The sequence below is a fragment of the Heliangelus exortis genome, chromosome 18 (assembly GCF_036169615.1).
Source record: "Heliangelus exortis chromosome 18, bHelExo1.hap1, whole genome shotgun sequence".
Lineage (NCBI taxonomy): Eukaryota > Metazoa > Chordata > Aves > Apodiformes > Trochilidae > Heliangelus > Heliangelus exortis.
In genome coordinates, this window is record NC_092439.1 from 4,517,692 (window position 1) to 4,536,745 (window position 19,054).

Genomic DNA, 19,054 nt, shown 5'->3' on the forward strand with positions numbered 1-19,054 from the left:
ATCCCAGCAAGCCCTGTGAGCAAGGGAGAATACATAAAACCCACAATACTTGTAATGGCCCCCTTTACTACACAGTATTGAAGAAGATAAATCACATCCAACTCTGGCTTTCAAAACTTCCTCAGTCAGACTGGCAAAGGCCTAAACTGGCAGCATAATTTTGAGGAATCAGAGTTCAGGCTCCCTGTGTCTCTGATTTTTTGGTTAATGTCATGATTTACAATTTGATAATGGCTCTCAGCTTTGAGACCACCAGCCATTCCACGAAACCCACAAAAGTTACCTTTCAGGTCAGATTTAAATAAGCAAAATAGGAATAAGAAAATCTCCTTCTGCTGTCCACCCATATTCTCTGCTTTCGGTTCCAAATTTTCAAATTTTTAATTCCTAATTTATTCCTTTGTTAAAAGAATTATAAATAAAATCCCTTAATTAGAGAAGCACATAATCTTATGGAAGTTACAATTTTTTCTTATTGGAAGTTATTTTTGTTTTGGCTTTGTTTTTCAATGGCAAATGAAAACAGATATGAAGTTCTACTCATTTTGGAGAAGGAACAGGAGACAGAACTGTATTTCTAATTGAGGTTTCCATAATTTTGAGAGTGGAGCTTCACTTTATGTATTTCAGCATTTCCATTTCTACTTTATTGCTCAATCTGTTAATGGGTTTCAGTGTGAAACAATATGTAATACCTCTTTAATTTAATTTTGATAACAATAATATGTTTATAATGTTAAAATTGCCTTTTGGGTATTACGTGTGTGAACGATTCTTTTGATGTCTTTTGTCTTTGCATACACAAAGTCAGACCTGAAGCCAACCTGAGAAATTTTTAATGTAAAGCCTGGTCTACAGGTGCTTTGAAGCCTCTATTAGTGTCAAGCCTCTATGGTTGCCTCATCTGGAAAATCTATCAGGCTTCAGTGTATCAGCATTTTTTGGTATCACCTATTTAAATCAAGACTTCTTTCAGTTCCTTCCCCCCCGTCCCATATGTCAGTCAATAGATGCAGAGAATAAAAATCTGGTGGTGTTGCTGAAGCCACTGGGAACTTTATTGGGTTCTACATGAAAAATGAGCTCCTTGTTCAATGAGAAATACCACTTGACACAAAGCAATAAAAGTTTTTCTGCCCCAAAAATGGAGACTAGGGATTGTGATGAATGCCTTCATTCTGGTTTGTTTTTCACTATTAAAGTATCCTATGAAATCAGGAATGTTTGAATTTGATTTGTTTGGAAGATATAGACTTGAGCCAATGAATAAAATCATGAAGGCATCATTTTGTCCCAATTTTTTTTTACAGAAGTTAAAGTAAGAGATCATTTCAATAAGCTGAGTGGATATGTGTTAATGTGTTCCATACAATTCAAAAGATAACAATTAAATAAAATTATAATTTAGGAAGTGTTAATTACAAAAACCAACCCTAGCACAGCCAGAAATATTGTGACAAGCAATTAGTGTATGCTCTTGACATCATTTTATCAAGCTGAGCTTTTTTATAGTGCTTTTTCCAGCTAAATGAGATTAATTTAGTGTGATTTACTACATATAAATGACTGTAAATGAGAGAAGGATGTTAATGCAGAGGACTGCTGATTTGCCACGTGGTTATCTTTGTGCCTGCAGAGAGGGGAAGTTCAGGCTCATTTACTGGGGTTTGGGAATGGCAACACAGAAACTTGGAGGAGGTCCCTAAACAAATCCACATGGAATGCCTGGATGATACAAGTTGCATCATTTGGAACTTTTAAAACTAGTAGACTTAATCCAAAACAGCTTTGTATAATTCTGTATCAAAGGGGGGTATAGGCAAAATGAGGGATGACAGGGAAAATTAGGAGTGCAGTTTTCTTGTTTTTCAGGTGGGAATTTTTTTTTTTTTTTTAATGCAATTGGATCAGAGGGTAATTCTGGTTGGAAGGCAGTAACATATTGTTGCCTGCCAAAATACACATTAATATACTGTAAGCAGATTACTTCAGTGTGGATGAATATTTATTGTCTGGAATTGCTCCATAATTAGCTCTTTCACAGGTTTGCAGAGTTGAGGTTTAATTTGAATTACTTAGATGTGCACTTAGGCAGAGAAGTGAGTTCTTAAAAGTCCAAACCAAGCTTTATGTTTTATCAGACTCAAACTTTTCTCCAAGAAGACAACACTCAAATTCAATGGCAAAAGGAGAATGAAAGCCAAAACAGGAATAGTTGGAGGGGAGCTTTATAGCTTTTCCAGCTGGTTTTCACATATATCTCTTGGGAATTGCTCCCACGATCCTTTGTGTCTATAAGGGTGATCTCTATGTATGTAACAGCAACAATGCCTTTTATAAAACGTTTGCTGCAGTGGCTGTAAAATTTCAAAAATAGGAATATACCTAAATTGAACCTGACTGATGTTTAAATCTGATGGTACTGAAGGAATTTTCTATAAATTTTACGATGAATTCTAGAGGTGGAGTTGCATAATCTCTGCTAATGAGGTGTTTTTAATGTCTGTAATTGTGCCTTACACTATTTATCAGGTGACTATTGCACATTCTTGATGGTGAATTTAGGTCACTCTATTCTCAGGAAAGTAGAAAAAAACCCATGTAGCAACTGTTACCCATAAGTTTCTGGAAAGTGACTTCTCCTTTAGAATGTATTCAGAAGAATTGATGTAAATGCCTTCTGCTGCCTACAAACTCCAGCCTGCTGCTGGATTGCCTCATCAGAGCCCAGCATGTGTTGAACATGTGTGCAGTTTACCTCTTTTTTTATCAAACTCATTTTCAGCCCAATAATCAAATCCTTATCAGTGGTCAGGGCCCATTCAGCTTTCCTTAGTGTCCTCTTCTTGGCATCACCTGGCTGATGGCATCAGGACACAGCATTACCTTTTAGTGTGAATTTTGTTTGTTTTGGTGACTGTCAGGATTGTTGAATTAATATCATTGGAACTTCTGTAAGGGCACAGAGCTGCTCTGTACATCACCAGCCTTTCACTGTCTTTCTCAGGCCCTCACCAGGCAATATCTGAGGTGAGGACTTTGTGGACTAATTTTTCTGGCTTTAGAGCTTTACCATTAAAAGTTTTTGCCATGAGAAAAGAGTAAAATTTTGCTGCTTGATGATACAAGCTTTGATCTCTGAAGCAATAGTGGCTGAAGTCACCCAACAATACTTTTTCCTCTTCCATCTAGATATCCAGACCAAATTCTAAGGTGACTTCATCTGTCAGCCACCCCCAGCCACAGGCTGCAAGTTCTCTCCTAACCTCAGGTCACAACTAGGAAGGTGCTGAGACACAGTGTCTTGTATGGAAATGATGTCCTATGATGTCCTACTCCATGGAAATGTCCACATGAGCTGTGCCCTGTGGAATAATTTGTCATTATTTGACAATACCCTATTTAGATAGAGGCCTGGAGCCTCACTGGGGAAGGCTGACAGCCCAGATCTGGGTCCCATTCCTGATCTGAGCTTTGTATCCTGCTCTCATCTTTTTCCTGTCTCTGGAATCAGTGTGAAAATATTGATCTAGAAGCTCATTTCATTATGTGGTTGGGAAGACCCCTCAAAGAAGGTCCTCTCAACGCTCACTTGTGAGAAACAAGGGTTTTATTGATGTCAATGAGTGGCTCATAGTCAGCAAAAATAATTGAAATACATTCACTTCTTCTTTCCCATTCTCATTAACATTACATTTTTGGAATGCAAATTTTTCTGTGCACAGCCTCTGGTGTGATGCACTGTGTTATTTTGCCCAACACCTTTGGATTTTATAGCTGATATTCTCCCAGTATGGAGCCTACATTGTTCCTGCAGTTGGCCTAAAATCACAGCAGCTCCCTCCAGGCTGTGATTTGCTTTAGGTTGCTGTGCTTGGCTTCCCCAGCCCAGCCCCAGCTCCTTTGGAATCAATAGGATTCTTTCCATTGGCTTTTGCAGTTCTTGGATCAGATCCACAGAGTGTAATTTCTTCTCTGGCTTCCCCTCCCCTCTCTGAAATATTCCTTAAGAAAGCTATAACATAACCTGAAGAATAACAATATCGGGCCAGTTCCTATAAAACAGAATAGATTTTTTTTCAAGTCTGTAAAACTCTGCTCATTTACATGAGTTTAATATCTTTCATACAGCTTAATATCTTTTTAGTAAGCCATACAGCCCTCTAATCTTATTTATGTGAAAACCAGAACTGTTTAGACTGTATTTCACTTTGATGCCAAAATCCTATCCAATGACACCTTAGTTCACCTAACTTTTACTGCCTATTTTTCATATTATTTCTTGATACAGCTTTAATGCATACCAAAACAATCTATAATTTCTCCCTCTGTGATGCTAAGGTCTGGTCATCTGGATTCTCATCTGTTTGGTTCCCCAGAGCCTGCACAAAGCCTCTAGAGAGAACAGCTTTAGGGACAGCCCTGCTTCAGACACAACTGAAATAATCCAGATTTATGGCATTTGTAAACATATGTTGGATTTTATTTTACAGAAAGGGTTTTCTCAGTTTCAACTGACTGGATAGCAGTGTGAAAATACATGTATGTTGTGAATTTATTTACACTGATAACTGGATAATAAATTTTATTATTGGAGAATTCAGCGTTTTCTTTCTTAGAGATCTCATGCAGTGGAAAAGCTGAATTGGAAATCTCAAAAGTTTCATCTTTGGAGCATGTTGGGGAAGAAACTGTTTTTTCAGTTAGAAAATAAAGAAAGTTTTGTTTGTTTGTTTGTTTTTTGTTTGTTTTTTTTTTTTTTTTCTTGCTGGGAAATCCTGTCTTCTTCTGAAGCTGGCAGAATAATTCTGGATTTGTGCTGCTTTTCCTAACATCAAAATATGGCCATAGGGCTAAAGTGGTGCTTTTGTGGCACAGCACAGCATGAACAATCACTTTATTAAGGATGCAGGAAAATCCAGTCTCTATAGAAGCAAGCATTCCATGAAGTTGATCACAGTATAATCATACAAAGAGAAAACAAAAAGAGGGGAAAGACAGAAGATGTACATTTAACCTGAGCATCAGGAAATAGCAGTCCAGCAGTGGGTTTTATTTGTCTGCACAGTAGTCCCTAAGGAAAATTGAACCAAATATACTTTTTGCTAACTTTCCATTCCTAACTCTTAATCAGAAGTCCAGATACTCAGTGCTCTTGGAACCTGAACCCCCCTGTGACAAGAAGTGGAAGCTGAAATTCAGCAGCAGTTAACTCCTTCCACGTGTTGTAAGGGACTGAAGTTGAGCTCAAAATGTTTGAATATAAAAAGTTTTGGGGGCATTTCTCAAATGCCTTTTTTAGGCACCCAGAGAGGACACGGTTGCTTGAATAAAATTCTGTAGACTCTGCTGTCTCAAGGCTGTATCACCATTTGAACTGCAACTCTTAAAGCTGATGGAAAAACTATTTGCTTCTTTCCTGAGGTATTGTCCAGACTGAAACTACGATTCAAGTCTGGTAACTCTGGAGTCTGAGCATACCCCTGTTCAAAATGAAGTCTTGAAACAAAAATACAAAGCCTGAGACAAAACCAGTGGGACTGGTGAAGATGTGAGCCTGATTCTATTTTCATAGCCATGTAAATCTAGAGACAAAGCTCAGTTGTGCACAGCTATTGCTCCTACAACCCAGAGCAGGAGCAGAGTCTCAGTAGCTGAGAGATGTTAAAACCCAGAGTTCTTTACTGTCCTCTCATTGGGATGGATCAGAGGGACCTTTTTTTTTTTTTTCAGTATCTGTAAAGTTGAATGGACTTTGCACTGTGCTGCACATAAAAAGCAAAATGCAGGAACAAGAATTTCCATGCATTAAAATGTTTTCAATTCAAACTTTCAAACAAGATGTCATCTGCAGCTGCTTATGCACATGAAGAGTTTGATTCCTTGTAAACTTACCCTAATTTTCAAATTCTAGAAATCTAGAGCTTGCTGTGCTCTCTTTACTCTGGGTCAATCTGCCTCTTCGTGTCACAGAAGTCAAAACCAAATTTTTAGGCTGAGGTGTTTGTTGGTTGAGGTTTTCTTTAAGAGTCATATTTTTTGCCTTTTATTATCTCTGATTTTGTTTGATTGAGAGTTGTTCTGTTGTCTGTGTGCACTACTCTGAACTGTTCTATGTTACAAAAGGATGATGTGCCATGTAAGTCTGAACTGCAAATACTCTCAGCCCTCCAGGGAGTTTTTGGCCATGCAGAAGAGCCTGGTTACTCATCACAGCCATCAATCCAAATGTCATTACCCAGACTGCATTATCCATCTTCCAGCATACCTCTTGCAAGGACAATTTCATGAGGTGTACTAATCAAAGCATTTTTCAGTGCAGGATTTATGATGTGGCTTCTCTAGAATGTGCTGCTCTCTGACATCTCACTGGTCTTTATTTGAGGAGATAAATCAGTGGAACTGCCAGCTGAGCTCAGAGGTGCAGACGTGGGGGAAGTTACATTAGTGCTCGGTGAAAATATTGGATTTTGGCAGAAAATTTGTGTGGATCTGGAGGATGAGTACCTAATTTGGCAGCTAGATCCACCTTTCAACCTGAAATTGCTTTGTAGGGCAAGCCCCAGTTTTCTGGAATAAAAGCAACGGTGAGCAGTGCTGAGCTGTCCCACCAGTAAGGGCCTGGGGACTTCTTTAGTATTTTATTTCACAGCTTGGCATAAATTCAGGTATCTCCAAACAGTTCCAGGTACATTATTTCTGGTGTTCTTCATTAGAAAAATTGTACCATTTTAGTTAGGATGTATGTCAGCAATAAGAAATTGCTAAACTAAATGGTAAGTCATTTTCTTAAATAATGTTTTTGATATTTTAAGAGAGAGAGAAGATTGTTTTGGTTGTTTGCCCTGACTCCTTTTCTATAGGTCCCTATCCTATAGAGAAAGCCAGTTTGAAGACATATAAAATGGTGTATTTACTAACATAATTTCAAAGAATTGCAAAACATTCCTGTTCTCTACAATGTTTATACCAAACACAGGAATAACAGGAACACTCAGTGCTATGGAACTACAAGAAAAACATTGTGTTATTTACAGAAAATGTGAAAAGCTTTAATTTTAAATATTATCTTTTTTTTTAGCTTTTAAAATTTTCTTCTTAAATTAAAATAAAAACCACTCTACAATTTCTTCGCTTTTCCTTTTATTCCCAAGCAGACTCCTGACACATCCGTGACTTTTAATTAAAGGAAGCAGAGCTTTTTCCAGTAGAAAAAAAAAAAAGCGATTTTTCCAGTGTATGGAATCCTCTCAAGAATTTTACTTTTTTTTACCCTGTGTGTGTAATTTCAGATGCTGCACAACAAGCACGTGATGGTTCGTGTTGGAGGAGGATGGGAAACTTTTGCAGGTTACTTACTGAAGCATGACCCGTGCCGAATGCTGCAGATCTCCCGAGTGGATGGGAAAACTTCTCCAATCCAGAGCAAGTCTCCAACCCTCAGGGACATGAATCCAGACAATTATCTGGTGGTTTCTGCCCATTACAAAACCAAGAAGGAGATTAAGTGAAATAAGCTTCTCGTGTGGTTGGGACTCTATACGTGTAGGTCCAAAGTATTTTCTCAAGTGTAGTGAATTTAGTTGATGCTTTAAAAGGACTTTGGAAAATTTCAGACAGACTGGAAATGGCAACCCATTTTGAAGATCTATTTATTTCTAGTACTGTATCTTTTATAGCAAATTACCCTTGATAGGCTAATTACTACAATCAGATAAGAAATAGACATATATTTTTAGCCAAATTATTACTCTTTTATATGTGAATGTATGCTTAGAGTTACCTAAAGGAGTGGATCCTGTTAATGGAAGAAAATACACTATACATTTGTATAAAATCTTATTACAGTGAATCCTTGACTGTTAGGATAGTTGAAAAATATATATGCAGGTGGAAAATGAATATTTGTGGAAATTATTTGGTTATGCCTCTTCAAATGGAATAAAAATTTACTATTTTTATGGGTTGCGAGATTTTCTTAATCAGTAGAATATAACTGCATGCCAAACAAGTTCCCCAAGTGATTTTATATATAAAAAAAAAAGCCCAAAGGAAAAAGAAAAAACCAAGCCCACACCTTCCACTCTTTAAAGCTGAAGTGTTAGATCTGTATGTAGATCCTTCATGGTTTTTTTTTTTTCAAAACTGCCTGGTATAGGAGGCTGAGGAAGTTGAGGGGTTGCCCCTTCTCCTGGTCACCCGTGGGGTGATGTGCTGCATCCCCCCCAGGGAAGCAGGAGGAGATGACCCAGGGAGGAGATGCTCAGCCCTCTGGAGTCACAGAACACTACACTGCCCTTGAATCTGAGCTTTTCCTTCCCCTTCTTTTTTAATTTTGTTGGTCATGCCAAATGTGAAATATTCATTACCCTGCCGGTAGAGTGATTCACATTCTTGTAAATCATTCACACACCTCTAAAATAGCTAAAGGCATATGGGGGCTTAGTTCATTATTTTGGCTACTTTTCTATGTTTATATTTAGTAATTTATGTGCCTTGTAACGTCCTAGAAAAATCATTTTATAGGATTATTTCACTGACTGTATAAATTTGAGCAGAACTCAGTTGTTTCATTATAAATGAAATAAAGGTTTTTTTTAAATACTCTGACATTTTCCAAGTCGTCTTTATTATTTCTACCCTGTGTACCTACATTTTGCTGTTACTAACTGGATCCCCACAGTATACACCACTGCTTGCTAACCTAATAGTAAGCTACACAGTGAAGCAAGCATTCACTTACAACAAGTAGCACAGAAATACCTCAGTTTTCTTGAAAATTAATATTCCTTAAGTACCAACTGCTATTTTTTGATGTTTGATTTTAAAACCTAGGCTTATGATCTGCTCCTGTGGTCTTTAAAATTAACAGCAAACCTTCTAATGGCTCGACAGGATCAAGACCTTCTTTCATGGCCCCTGCCTTATTAAAATCATCACCATGAAGCTCACTGCTGTGGAACCACTCGACCTCACTGGCTGAAAATACCTGCTAAATGCAAACAGTTCACAACTGATTGGTGCACTACATAATTCCAAACATGTTTTTTAGAGGAAAAAGTTGCAGGCTTTTAATCTTACTCTTTAGATATTTTCTAGGAAGATTAAATGTAGACTCAATCAGTAGTTCCTCTGAAAAACCACTGGAAGACCCAATTCTCAGAGAAGCAACATATGTAGACCTTATGGGAGCAGAGAATGGACCATACACAACATTATTTTTAAGAAGTGCAGCACAGCTGGAAAAAATCATGATCTTAATATATGCACCAAAAGAACAGTTTTCAAATGAACAGAGAAGAAAAAAAAAAATCACTTCTGAAAGCGTCAGACGTTTATTTTGAAAGAATGGTTACTTTTCTAAACCTAAACAAGATTAGGTTTGCATTACTATTACTTTTTTTATTTAAAACAATTAAAGGTGTTTATATGTTCATAATTCCAGAGCAGATAATTAAAAAAAAAAAAAAAAAAGGAATCATAAGATTTATTTTACTATTAGGCTTCAGCCAATAATCCTGGTAAATCCAAACCAAGATTTTAAATTAAACTTGAGCTGCTTTATGTGCTTGGACTGTAGCTATCAATATAGTCTATTTTAATACAGGGTACTCAAGCATCTTAAAAAAAAAACAAACAAAAACCCCACATTAAAACACATCCTGCCTTAAAATTTGAATTTAGCCAGTTCCAGAATGGGAAACCTATAAAGGGACTTTGTAAAGTACTGACACTACCACCTGTGTAAAAAGTTACAGGTGGGACTTACCTCATGCACCTGGTGTGGGTGTGGAGAGAGGGAAAATAAAGCATCAACAAGCAAATAAAAGGTGCAGGAAGCTGGGTAGTTCTGGAGGAGGGTTTGGGAGTGTCTTATTCAGAGGGTAAGTGTTGCTGATAAGTGGTATTTTCTTATGGGATAGATCCTACAGTGATGTCAGGAGTTGGGGAGCTAATTAGGAGCCAGAGGGTTAATTTATAAACCTAAAGGTGAGCAGCAAATCCTTGCTCAAAGAGATTCAGAGCTTGTTGCAGTGATGGGGGTGGAACAGAGCTCATGTACTTGGGGAGAGAAAAACCACATTGTTTGGTAGAGGGCATGATACTGAAAGTTTCTGTGCCAAAACCTATGGTCGTCAGGTATCCAGTGCTGACTTCCAGAAGGCTGAAGTGAATGGTGGAGAACCCTGGGGGAAGATCTGCAGCTCTTCCCTGTTCCTCCAAGTGTGGGTGAGTCTGCTGAGACTGGAATAGTTTCTTGTCTGAACTGGCTGTGTAGGGTGATTGTTCCATGTAGGTATCTTAGCTTGCTCTGTGCTGTTTAAGAGCTGGAAGTGATTGCTGAGGGTACTCAAAGTCCTCAAAAGTTGAACTGTTACGAGCTGCAGCAAAGCCACTTCTCGAAGTCCTCAGTGGGTAACAGGACAACCCTCTTGGGAGCTCCTGCTGGCTGTGAATGAGTAACTGCTAACACTTGAGATGGTTAAATTATGTAAGATTACTTTTAAAAACTAGGTATTAGTGTGTAATGTCAAACAAGCATTGCCATGCTGGAACCAAGTCAGAGTTCTTTTGGAAATGTAACTCTAACATCTGTTACTGCTTGTTACAGGAGGGACCTTCTGTCACTTTCCTGTTCATACATCACCTGGAGTTTTTCTTCCCAGGAGGATTATTTACAGAACTGAGAGAGAATAGGGCCTGTTTGGGGTGGTTTTGGTTTTGTCTTCGGGGTTTTTTTGTTTTGTTTTGGGGGCTTTTTGTTGTCATAGCTTTGGTTTTCTGTATTATAGTGGTAATTGCTCCTTCCTTTCATTGCCACCTTTTTCCAACAGCTATTTTGAGAGGATACCTAAACCCCATGGAAACCAGTTCAGGGGCTATTGGGGGATGAGTGCACCAGGGAGGTGTCAATATTTGTGTGTGGGAAGGCATGGCAAGTTTCTTGTAACTTAATGCCCACCACTGAATTAATTACATGTGTGTGCATTTTAGAGCAGGGAGATGAGCTGCCTGCCACACCACGGTGTTACTGAAGCATTTGCTGGAGAGGCTTACCAAGTTTTGGGTCTTTTTAGGTTTAGGTTTTATACTGCCTCATTGGCTGTTAATCTGCAGTACCTGATGGGAAGGAGGCCAAGTGTTTTTCCTTGGCTTTGTGTCTCCTGCTGCTCAGCCTGTGGTATGTCAGGAATCTAAAGTAAGGTGAAACAGCCGTGTGGGATCACGCGAACCTTTATGGGGCTGCAGAGGTGGTTTTTTGTTTTTTTTTTTCCATCCCAGTCCAACTCCTGGCACTGCTTGTGCCTGATGAGCTGTGTCCCAATGATTTAGGCTGTCCCCATGCCAAATCCACATGCTGAAGTCATCTGTTTTCCTACAGGCTCCCAGCCGTGCTACCTACCCCTGTGGAGACACAGCTTCTGTGTCCTCCCAGACCTCGGTGTCCAGCCCCAAACGCTCTCTCCTGGGCACAATCTGTGTTTTTTAACAAAATGCAGTAGCAGATGGTTTCAGTTTGCTGTTAGTGCAACAAACCCCATGCTATGGCAGTCACTGAGAGCCAGAGCTTTCATTTCAGCTTCCAGGCCCTGGACTTTGGCTGCCAGGAGTTCTTCAAGTAATCTGCAAGAAAGTGAAAATGCTTGCAGAAGGCAGAAAAAAAAAAAAAAAAAAAAAAGAGGAATAGTGGCACTGCTGGGAAGCAAACAAAATGTCAACTGCCTACATGAGTGGGGAGATTTTAACAGCCTCTATGGTGAAGTAAACATCTAGGATTGAGGAGGAATAGGGACAAAATTCCCATTTTATTATTTACTTAGATCAGCACAAAGTGGTAGAAAAAAGAGGGGGACTGGCCAGCAGAAGAGTTAGGTGGGTATGATGTACAAACCTCTTTAAATATAACTTTATCTATCAGCATTTTGTAATATAGAACTACACACCCCCAAACCTTCTGATGCCTTTCTTAGCTGAAAGAATTAATCTCATCTTCAAACTAAGGACTCTTCTAAGCAGCACAGACATATCTGTGTTTTACTCAAAGGATGGAGACTGATCCTTCTGAACTGCAAGGATCACCTCTTAAATACCAGGCTCAGGAGCAAGCCAAGTGTCTTGGCAGGACCAAGAGCTGGATGAGGAGCAGTGTGGATGTTCAGACAGGGTGCTAATCTCACACTTAAAGCACCCTGAAGGGTGACAGCAGCTGGAGCAGAACAGAGCAGCCATCCCTTGGGCTGCCTCAAAGTTTCCCATTGAAAATTCCTGTTTTGACCACATCAAGGGGTGACCCAGGAACTGTGAATGGTTCCACTGGGTTGTTGCAATGTTTTTTAAAGGAGTCCTGATAGTGAACCCAGAGCAGGCTCCTGTTGGGTCAGTGCAGTGTGCTGGCTCTTTTATAGGGTAGGGATTTGGATGAAGAGCCTGCTGGTTATCTCCTCCCTCTATGGACTTGGCAGAGCAGAATGATAGAGTAAAAAGACTGCATTATACTTGAAATACTCCAAGTGACCAACCAAGTGATAGGTGCCATTTACATGTCTTTGCAGGACAACCACTGTGCTATGTTGAGTTGAAATTCACATTTCAAACTAATGTTCAGTATATTTTATTATAATTCAATGCATTTTTATTAGAATTTAAAAAAATCACCAGGACACATGAATACAGTGAAGAAACTACCAGCAATGAAAGGAAATGGAAGGTATTCATCTGCCAAGGACACAGCTTTTTTAGCACAAACAGCATTATATTACTGCTTAAGTCTCCCTTCAACTCAGTTCTGAAAGCCAAGCCAGGAAATTCATTGTGTCAGAGCTGTGCTCCTAAACCAGTGTGAGACACTGCTGGGAAATATTTAGTTCAAGAAAAAAAAAAAAAAAGCCTCTATAGGCTAAACTAGGTCAGAAATGGGGACAGTAACATACTGAGGCCACACATATTGCTCCCTGGGGAAAAGAAGAGCAAGATTCTTGGTACTGATCATGCTGCAACAAACTTCCCCCATCTATCAAAGCAGTTTCTATGTCCTGTTGTAACACTGTAGTGTTTTAAAGGTAGTTTTAAATAATCAAAGGCAGTTTCAGGTTGGGGAAAGGGGTGGCAGACATTGCTGAACAAAGAAAAAAACAAAAAAAACCCACAACAGAGCTTTGGGTATTTGGTAAATGTTACTGCACTGTAAGCAACCCACCTATGCAGTACAGGAAACTCTAGGAAATGAACCACCCAAGTGATGACGTAGTTAAGTCTTGCTTTTTGTTTTTCAAAATCCAGACAGGTGCCGCACTGCCCTCTTGTGGCAATAAAAGAAAACGATTATTAACAGTATTTTTAATGTTTAGCTTTCAGTATTCGTTATAAATACTACAGACTCAAAAAATATCCACATCAGAAAAGGAGAAAAATTATTAGACTCTTAATAGACCAGCTTTCTTCCTATAAGTATAGAGTGTTTATAAAGGTTTCTGGTTTTTTTAACTACTGTCACAAAATCCTTCCATTTGTAAGGACTCACCATAAATCTTTTTTTTTGAAAAAGGCACTAAATCCCTAAGCAGTTCAAAAGTCATCAGGAAACTGAAGAGATTGCTGTTACCTACATATTCAAATATATATATTTATGAACAACTTTCTACATGAGGATTTGGGAAAAAAGTTTAATGGTAGAGCTTGAAGTGTCAAAAAAACTACTTGGGCACCTGAGCTGTGCCTAAACCAGTCACACACAGGCAGACAGACATCCAACTGACCAGACAGCACATACATACCAACCAACTACAGGTAAGGAGGCCACTGTCATGAGAGAAAACTCCTCTCACACCCTTCACAGGGAAGCAATAAATCATGCATATAAACCAAACCAAAACAAAATTGCCCCAAATTTAGTTTTCAGAGTTAGTTCTTTAAGTTTCTTAGTGTATGTTTCCACATCTGTCCTTCCACAATGGCAAAAGTACTGCTGAGTCTTCATATGCAAACAGGGAAAGCCACATGATGAGTAAGTGCCACTCTGCTGCAGAAACTGGCAGCCTGTTGGCCACAAACATCCATCTCCTCTCCAGAAGTCAATCTTCTTTATCCAACCTGCCACTAAAGGCAAAGACAACAAAACACCACAGGTTTGTATGAAGACAGGTAAGAAAAAAACCAACCAACCAAGTCAAAGCTGCCTAAAGGTGATAATTCCCTATGTTTACACCCTTTTATATCCAGCAAGTGAGGGATATTGAGCCCAACAGCATCAGCTTAGACAAACTCCCACCCTGATTCCTGGACAGCAATGAGGGCAGGGGATGAAGGCTTCTGAAGCCAGCTGCATCTACTGCCTTGGATAATCTAATTCTTAATTAAATCTCTGCCTGGTCTTCTGAGACAAAGTTTACATTAGTAAAACAGTAGCAGTGAAGTTCATCTGTACATATGACTACACTCTGGGTGTTTTTGTAGAGTTGTGTGAAACCCAAGGCCATTATCCTACTTAGCTCAAACATTTGAGAGAAGAGAAAGGATCTCAACCAGTCCAGGAAAGGAACACTGAGTACAGGGCAGCTCAGTGAGGAGGTCTCCAGAGCTGAGAGTCAAACTACAGCAATTTGGATGCATCATAGATGCAGAAACCAGGGAGAAAGGGAGGGTGATGATCTCTGCCATCGTTTTTGTCTATGTCCCAGAAATGAAGTCTCATTAGGAACACTGTGTGATAGTGGCACAGGCTTCCATTTACCCTCCTCTTGGTTTTCTCTCAAGTGATTCTATCTTGGGGAAAACAACAAAGCAGGATTTTCACAGTGAATATAAGGACAGTTGCATCATGTTCTTTCTTTTTTAAACTTACTCTCAGGCCTCCTCCTCCTCCTCCAGAACCTGAAGCTGCAATTCTTTTTTCTATTTCTTCCTGTTTCTTTTTCTTTTGCTCTACAGACTGAATGTTCTTAATGCCTCGAGAGGAAGCCTGGGAGAAAACACATTTGGGTAAGACCAGTTATCTATTTTTAAGGATAGACATTAAAGTGCACATCTTGGAAACACCATTTTTTGAACTCTCTGCATGAAAACAGTGAAAACAAACTCAGACCCTTCAGGATACTTCACACTGTGAGCTCTTGGTCCCATAGGTATGTTAGGGTGGTTTTGTTTCATATTGATCTTGTATCCAGGTGAATGCATTTGATTGAAATTATATTTGCCTGAGATGCAGAACCAGAACCTCCCTTCCTAAAAGTCCCATGAATTTTAGCCTGTGTTTTTTGCAGTGTTAGGGCCTATTCTAGCCCTCACAAATGGAGTTAACTGGGAAGAGATGACTTAACCTGTAAGAATGTTAGATGTTTCATCACCTGCCCACTTCTTCCACCTCCTTTTATCAAAAGGCTTTATCAAAAGGCCAGAGACAGGACACAGATGATGAAAATCATAATGGCAGCTTCCATTCTACCACTCAATAAGCAGATAGAGCATGTCACAGGCTCTGTGTAGCTACTACAGAAATCAATGGGAGCTTTACACTCATCCAAACAACACATCCCCCTGTCTCCATAGCTCAGCTGTGGTCTCTAAGGTAGATTTTTTACTTATTGCAGATTTTGCATGCTGTATGTTGCAAGCCTTTTTTGAGAAGGGCAAGAAAGAAGAACCAGGATGGTGAGTTCTACATTCTGCTAGAACTTGGTCCACCTACCTCTTCTGTCATCAAGGATATTTAAGTAGTTAAAGCTCATTAAGCTTAAATAGACAGAGGAATAGGTTACTACTTATTTGCTGGAATCTGAGCTGAGAAAAATGCTGAACTTTCAAGTGTCTATAACGTGCATTTGTAAGAGAATTACACGAGCAGAACCACTTGAAATTGCCACCACAGAAACTGACAAATCTGGTTTGAAATATTTCTTTCATCTTTTATATCCAGGCTTTACAGTGTCGAAAAAAATAACAGCAAACTTGCTTTTCAATTCCTTGGTTCAATTCCTTTGTAACTAGTGGAAAATGTCTCCCATCCAAGCTGAGCCATCTTGCAGTGGTCTTTGAGCATCTCCTTAGCAATGAGACTCTACTGTAAATATATAATAAAAATGGTATATAATAATACTACTATGAAAATATTTAATGACAATTCCCACAATCCATGCATGATATCCAGTGTTCCTAAACCAGTTACCAAAGCATCATTTGAGCAAATGGCATTTCATCAGACATTACCTCCATCTGCCTCTTTTCAGCAGCTTCTGCTAGCTGTCTTCTTTTTACTTCCTAAATAAAATGTGAAAGACAGTTAAACTCTATTCAAATACAGTCTGTGCAATCTTTTGGAAGTCTTAATTTTTCCAACGTGACTCAAATCTGTACCGCAAAATGCCACAAAATGCTAATCTTCAATCACTTAGCATCACTCTTCCCCTTCCTCTGCCAGGCTGCAAGAACCAAGTGCTTTCAGTGACTAATTCTCTGCAAGAGCAGCTGCTGACATATACACCAACCCCACCAGAAGGCTGTAGTCAGCTGCCTGCGTTACACCTTCACTCCAAAAAATTCAGCCTGGTGTAATAACGACACACAGTGTGCGAGATGACCTTCTGAAACGAGAAAAAAGGGGAAATTCGCCCTTCTAAGCTTAATGGGCTCATTCTTAGCTCCCCAAAGAAGCCCTGAGCTGAGGGGTGGAGGAGGAGGGTTCCTGCCCGGGGAAGGGAAAATACCACCCCCCCGAAGGTGGGTTAGAGGCGAAGAGCACCGCGCACTGGAGAGAAAAGCGGAGTTTTCCCCCATTTCTGGTTAAAAGGGGCCGCATCTTGGCCTCGATGATGACACAAACCCCCTTCACCTGAAGCCCGGGAATCAGCCGTGGGGACCGGACCGAAGCAGGACGGGGGGTGCCAGGGCTGCTCCGGCAGCTGCTCCCTCCCCAGCCCGGGGGCCGCAGGAGGAATTTCCCTACCCAGCCGCTGCCTCGGACACGCTCCTGAGGCACTGCGGCAGCCATGAGGCCTTCCTGCCAGCCAGGGCTGCCGCCCAGCCCCGGTGCCGGCGCAGGGAGCTCAGCGGCCCGGCCTCCATTTTTCAGGAAGGCGGCTCTCTCTGTCTCCCTCCTTCCTTCCCTCCCTCCCACCCGCCCCGCCGGGGAGGGCCCCGCTCGTCCCCCGTCCCGCTGGGCGTCACTGCCCGCTGACAAACAAACCGTGCGGGAGGAGAGGGGAGGGATAAAAGGGGGGGATAAAGAAACCGGCTCCTCCGACCCCGCACTCACCGGATCGGGCGTCTCCACCACGTCCTTGACGGCTCCCCCCATGCAGGGCAGGCACAGCCCCATGGCGGGCCCCACCGCCGGCAGGGCCGGCCACAGCTGGGCAGGCGGGGGCTGAGGAGGTGGTGGCGGCAACGGCCCCGCCCGCAGGCCCCGGCAGAGCCCGCCCCGTCATAGGGCCGGGAGCCGGGGCTGCTGTGCCGGCGGGGGCGGGCAGGGCCGGACCGGGGCTGCCGGGGCAGGGAAGGGAAGGGAAGGGAAGGGAGGGTGGCGGCCCAAGGACGGGGCGGTCGTGTCCGGGCCGTGCGAATTCCCTCCCTCCCCCCTCCCCCGGGAGTTAAACTCAATTAAATTCAAAAAGGGCAAAAGGGACAGCAGGGTAATTAACTTTCAGCTCGCTCCGATAAAGCCGATAGAGGGGTTCCCCTTCCCCGGGGCCGTGCTGCCACCCGCTGGTGCCGGGGCGACCGCGCAGCGGGCAGGGCTGCTGGGGGTTCAGCCTCCCGTCTGTGGAGCTCTGGTTTTTCTCCGGTTTTAGGTGGTGATTTGCCTATTGCCAAAGCCAGAGGTGCTCTCGCACCGCCTCTGCTCGCAGCCCGCCCAGCACTGGGTGCTCAAAGCTCCGGCGTGCGGGGATTTTTCCCGAGGAGCAGCGCGGGAAGGTGTGCGGGAACCAAAGGGATGGCACGGACCTGTACTGCCCCTTCCTTGGACATGTCACATCCAGCAGTGTCCTGCCAACTTGAGTCTTTAGCCACATTTCTTTTCTACTCGTTTTTGTTCACCCTGAGATGCATGTGATTCTTTTCTGGTATTTTAATATCTTTACATGTGTATCTCACTTGGAAATCTCCCGGGTTTAGGTGGAGTAATGCTTGTTTTTCACATTCTGTCCTCTGTGAAGTGGTTTGCTGGGGCTTTACTGTCAGGATGTGTCATGCTCCTCAATGTTGGAAAACTCATTAATCAGAGAAAGCTGAAGTTTCAAAGCTCTTCCACTGTTTCTTCAACAATATTGCAAACTTCGTTATTTATAGCAGACTCTAGCAATACCCTATTCAACAAAATTTTCTGAATTTTATAACGTTGTTGCATGCATCAACCCCCAAGGACTGTGTGAAGAGTATAATACATAATAATACATATTCTTAATAAACAATGCAGTCTCTAACCAGCTTCTCTCCAGCCTCTGTGATCTTTTTGCACCAACGTGCTGCTCTGCTCTCATGGACACTGGAGTCTTGTGTCCAATTCTGGAGCCCCCAACACAAGAAGGACATGGAGCTGTTGGAGTGAGCCCAGAGGAGGGCCCCGAAGATGATCAGAGGGCTGGAGCACCCCTCCTATGAAGAAAGGCTGAAAGAGTAGGGGTTGTTCAGCCTGGAGAAGAGAAGGCTCCAGGGAGACCCTATAGAGGCCTTCTAGGACTTGAAGAAGTGTTTACAGGAAAGCTGGGGAGAGACTTGTACAAGTGTGTATCACTTTTACTAGTGATAGGACTAGGGGTAATGGTTTTAAGCTGAAAGAGGTTAGATTTAGGTTAGGCAGTAGGAAGGAATTCTTCAGTGTGAGGGTGGTGAGACACTGGCACATCCTGCCCAGAGGAGCTGTGGCTGCCCCATCCCTGGAATTGTTCACGTCCAGGTTGGATGGGGCTTGGAGCAACCTGGTCTAGTGGGGGGTGTCCCTGCCCATGCAGGGAGGGTAGAACTAGATGATCTTTAAGGTTCCTTCCAACCCAAAGCATTCTCTCATATTGTGATTCTGTAATTCTGTTGTCCTGTGATTTGTTCCACCAGCCTTTGATGT

General features: G+C 41.5%; 2 protein-coding genes across 5 annotated transcripts in view; one reads left to right on the forward strand and one right to left on the reverse strand.

Annotated features, from left to right (window-relative positions):
- GAS2 (growth arrest specific 2) overlaps window positions 1-8,605 on the forward strand; it is a 63,443-nt gene extending 54,838 nt beyond the window's left edge. For all 4 annotated transcript variants that reach the window (XM_071762647.1, XM_071762648.1, XM_071762649.1 and 1 more), the window contains exon 8: window positions 7,293-8,605. In XM_071762647.1, coding sequence (XP_071618748.1) covers window positions 7,293-7,511 — 219 coding nt within the window. In that variant the 3' untranslated portion in view covers window positions 7,512-8,605. The remainder of the gene's footprint in view (window positions 1-7,292) is intronic.
- A 4,718-nt stretch (window positions 8,606-13,323) lies between these two features.
- Window positions 13,324-17,455, reverse strand: SVIP (small VCP interacting protein). The gene is made up of 4 exons (XM_071761784.1): window positions 17,249-17,455; window positions 16,204-16,254; window positions 14,843-14,959; window positions 13,324-14,097 (listed from the first exon to the last, which is right to left on the reverse strand). The coding sequence occupies exons 1-4, from the start codon at window positions 17,309-17,311 to the stop codon at window positions 14,083-14,085; spliced, it is 246 nt and encodes an 81-aa protein (XP_071617885.1). The 5' UTR covers window positions 17,312-17,455; the 3' UTR covers window positions 13,324-14,082.
- Window positions 17,456-19,054: the final 1,599 nt, after the last annotated feature.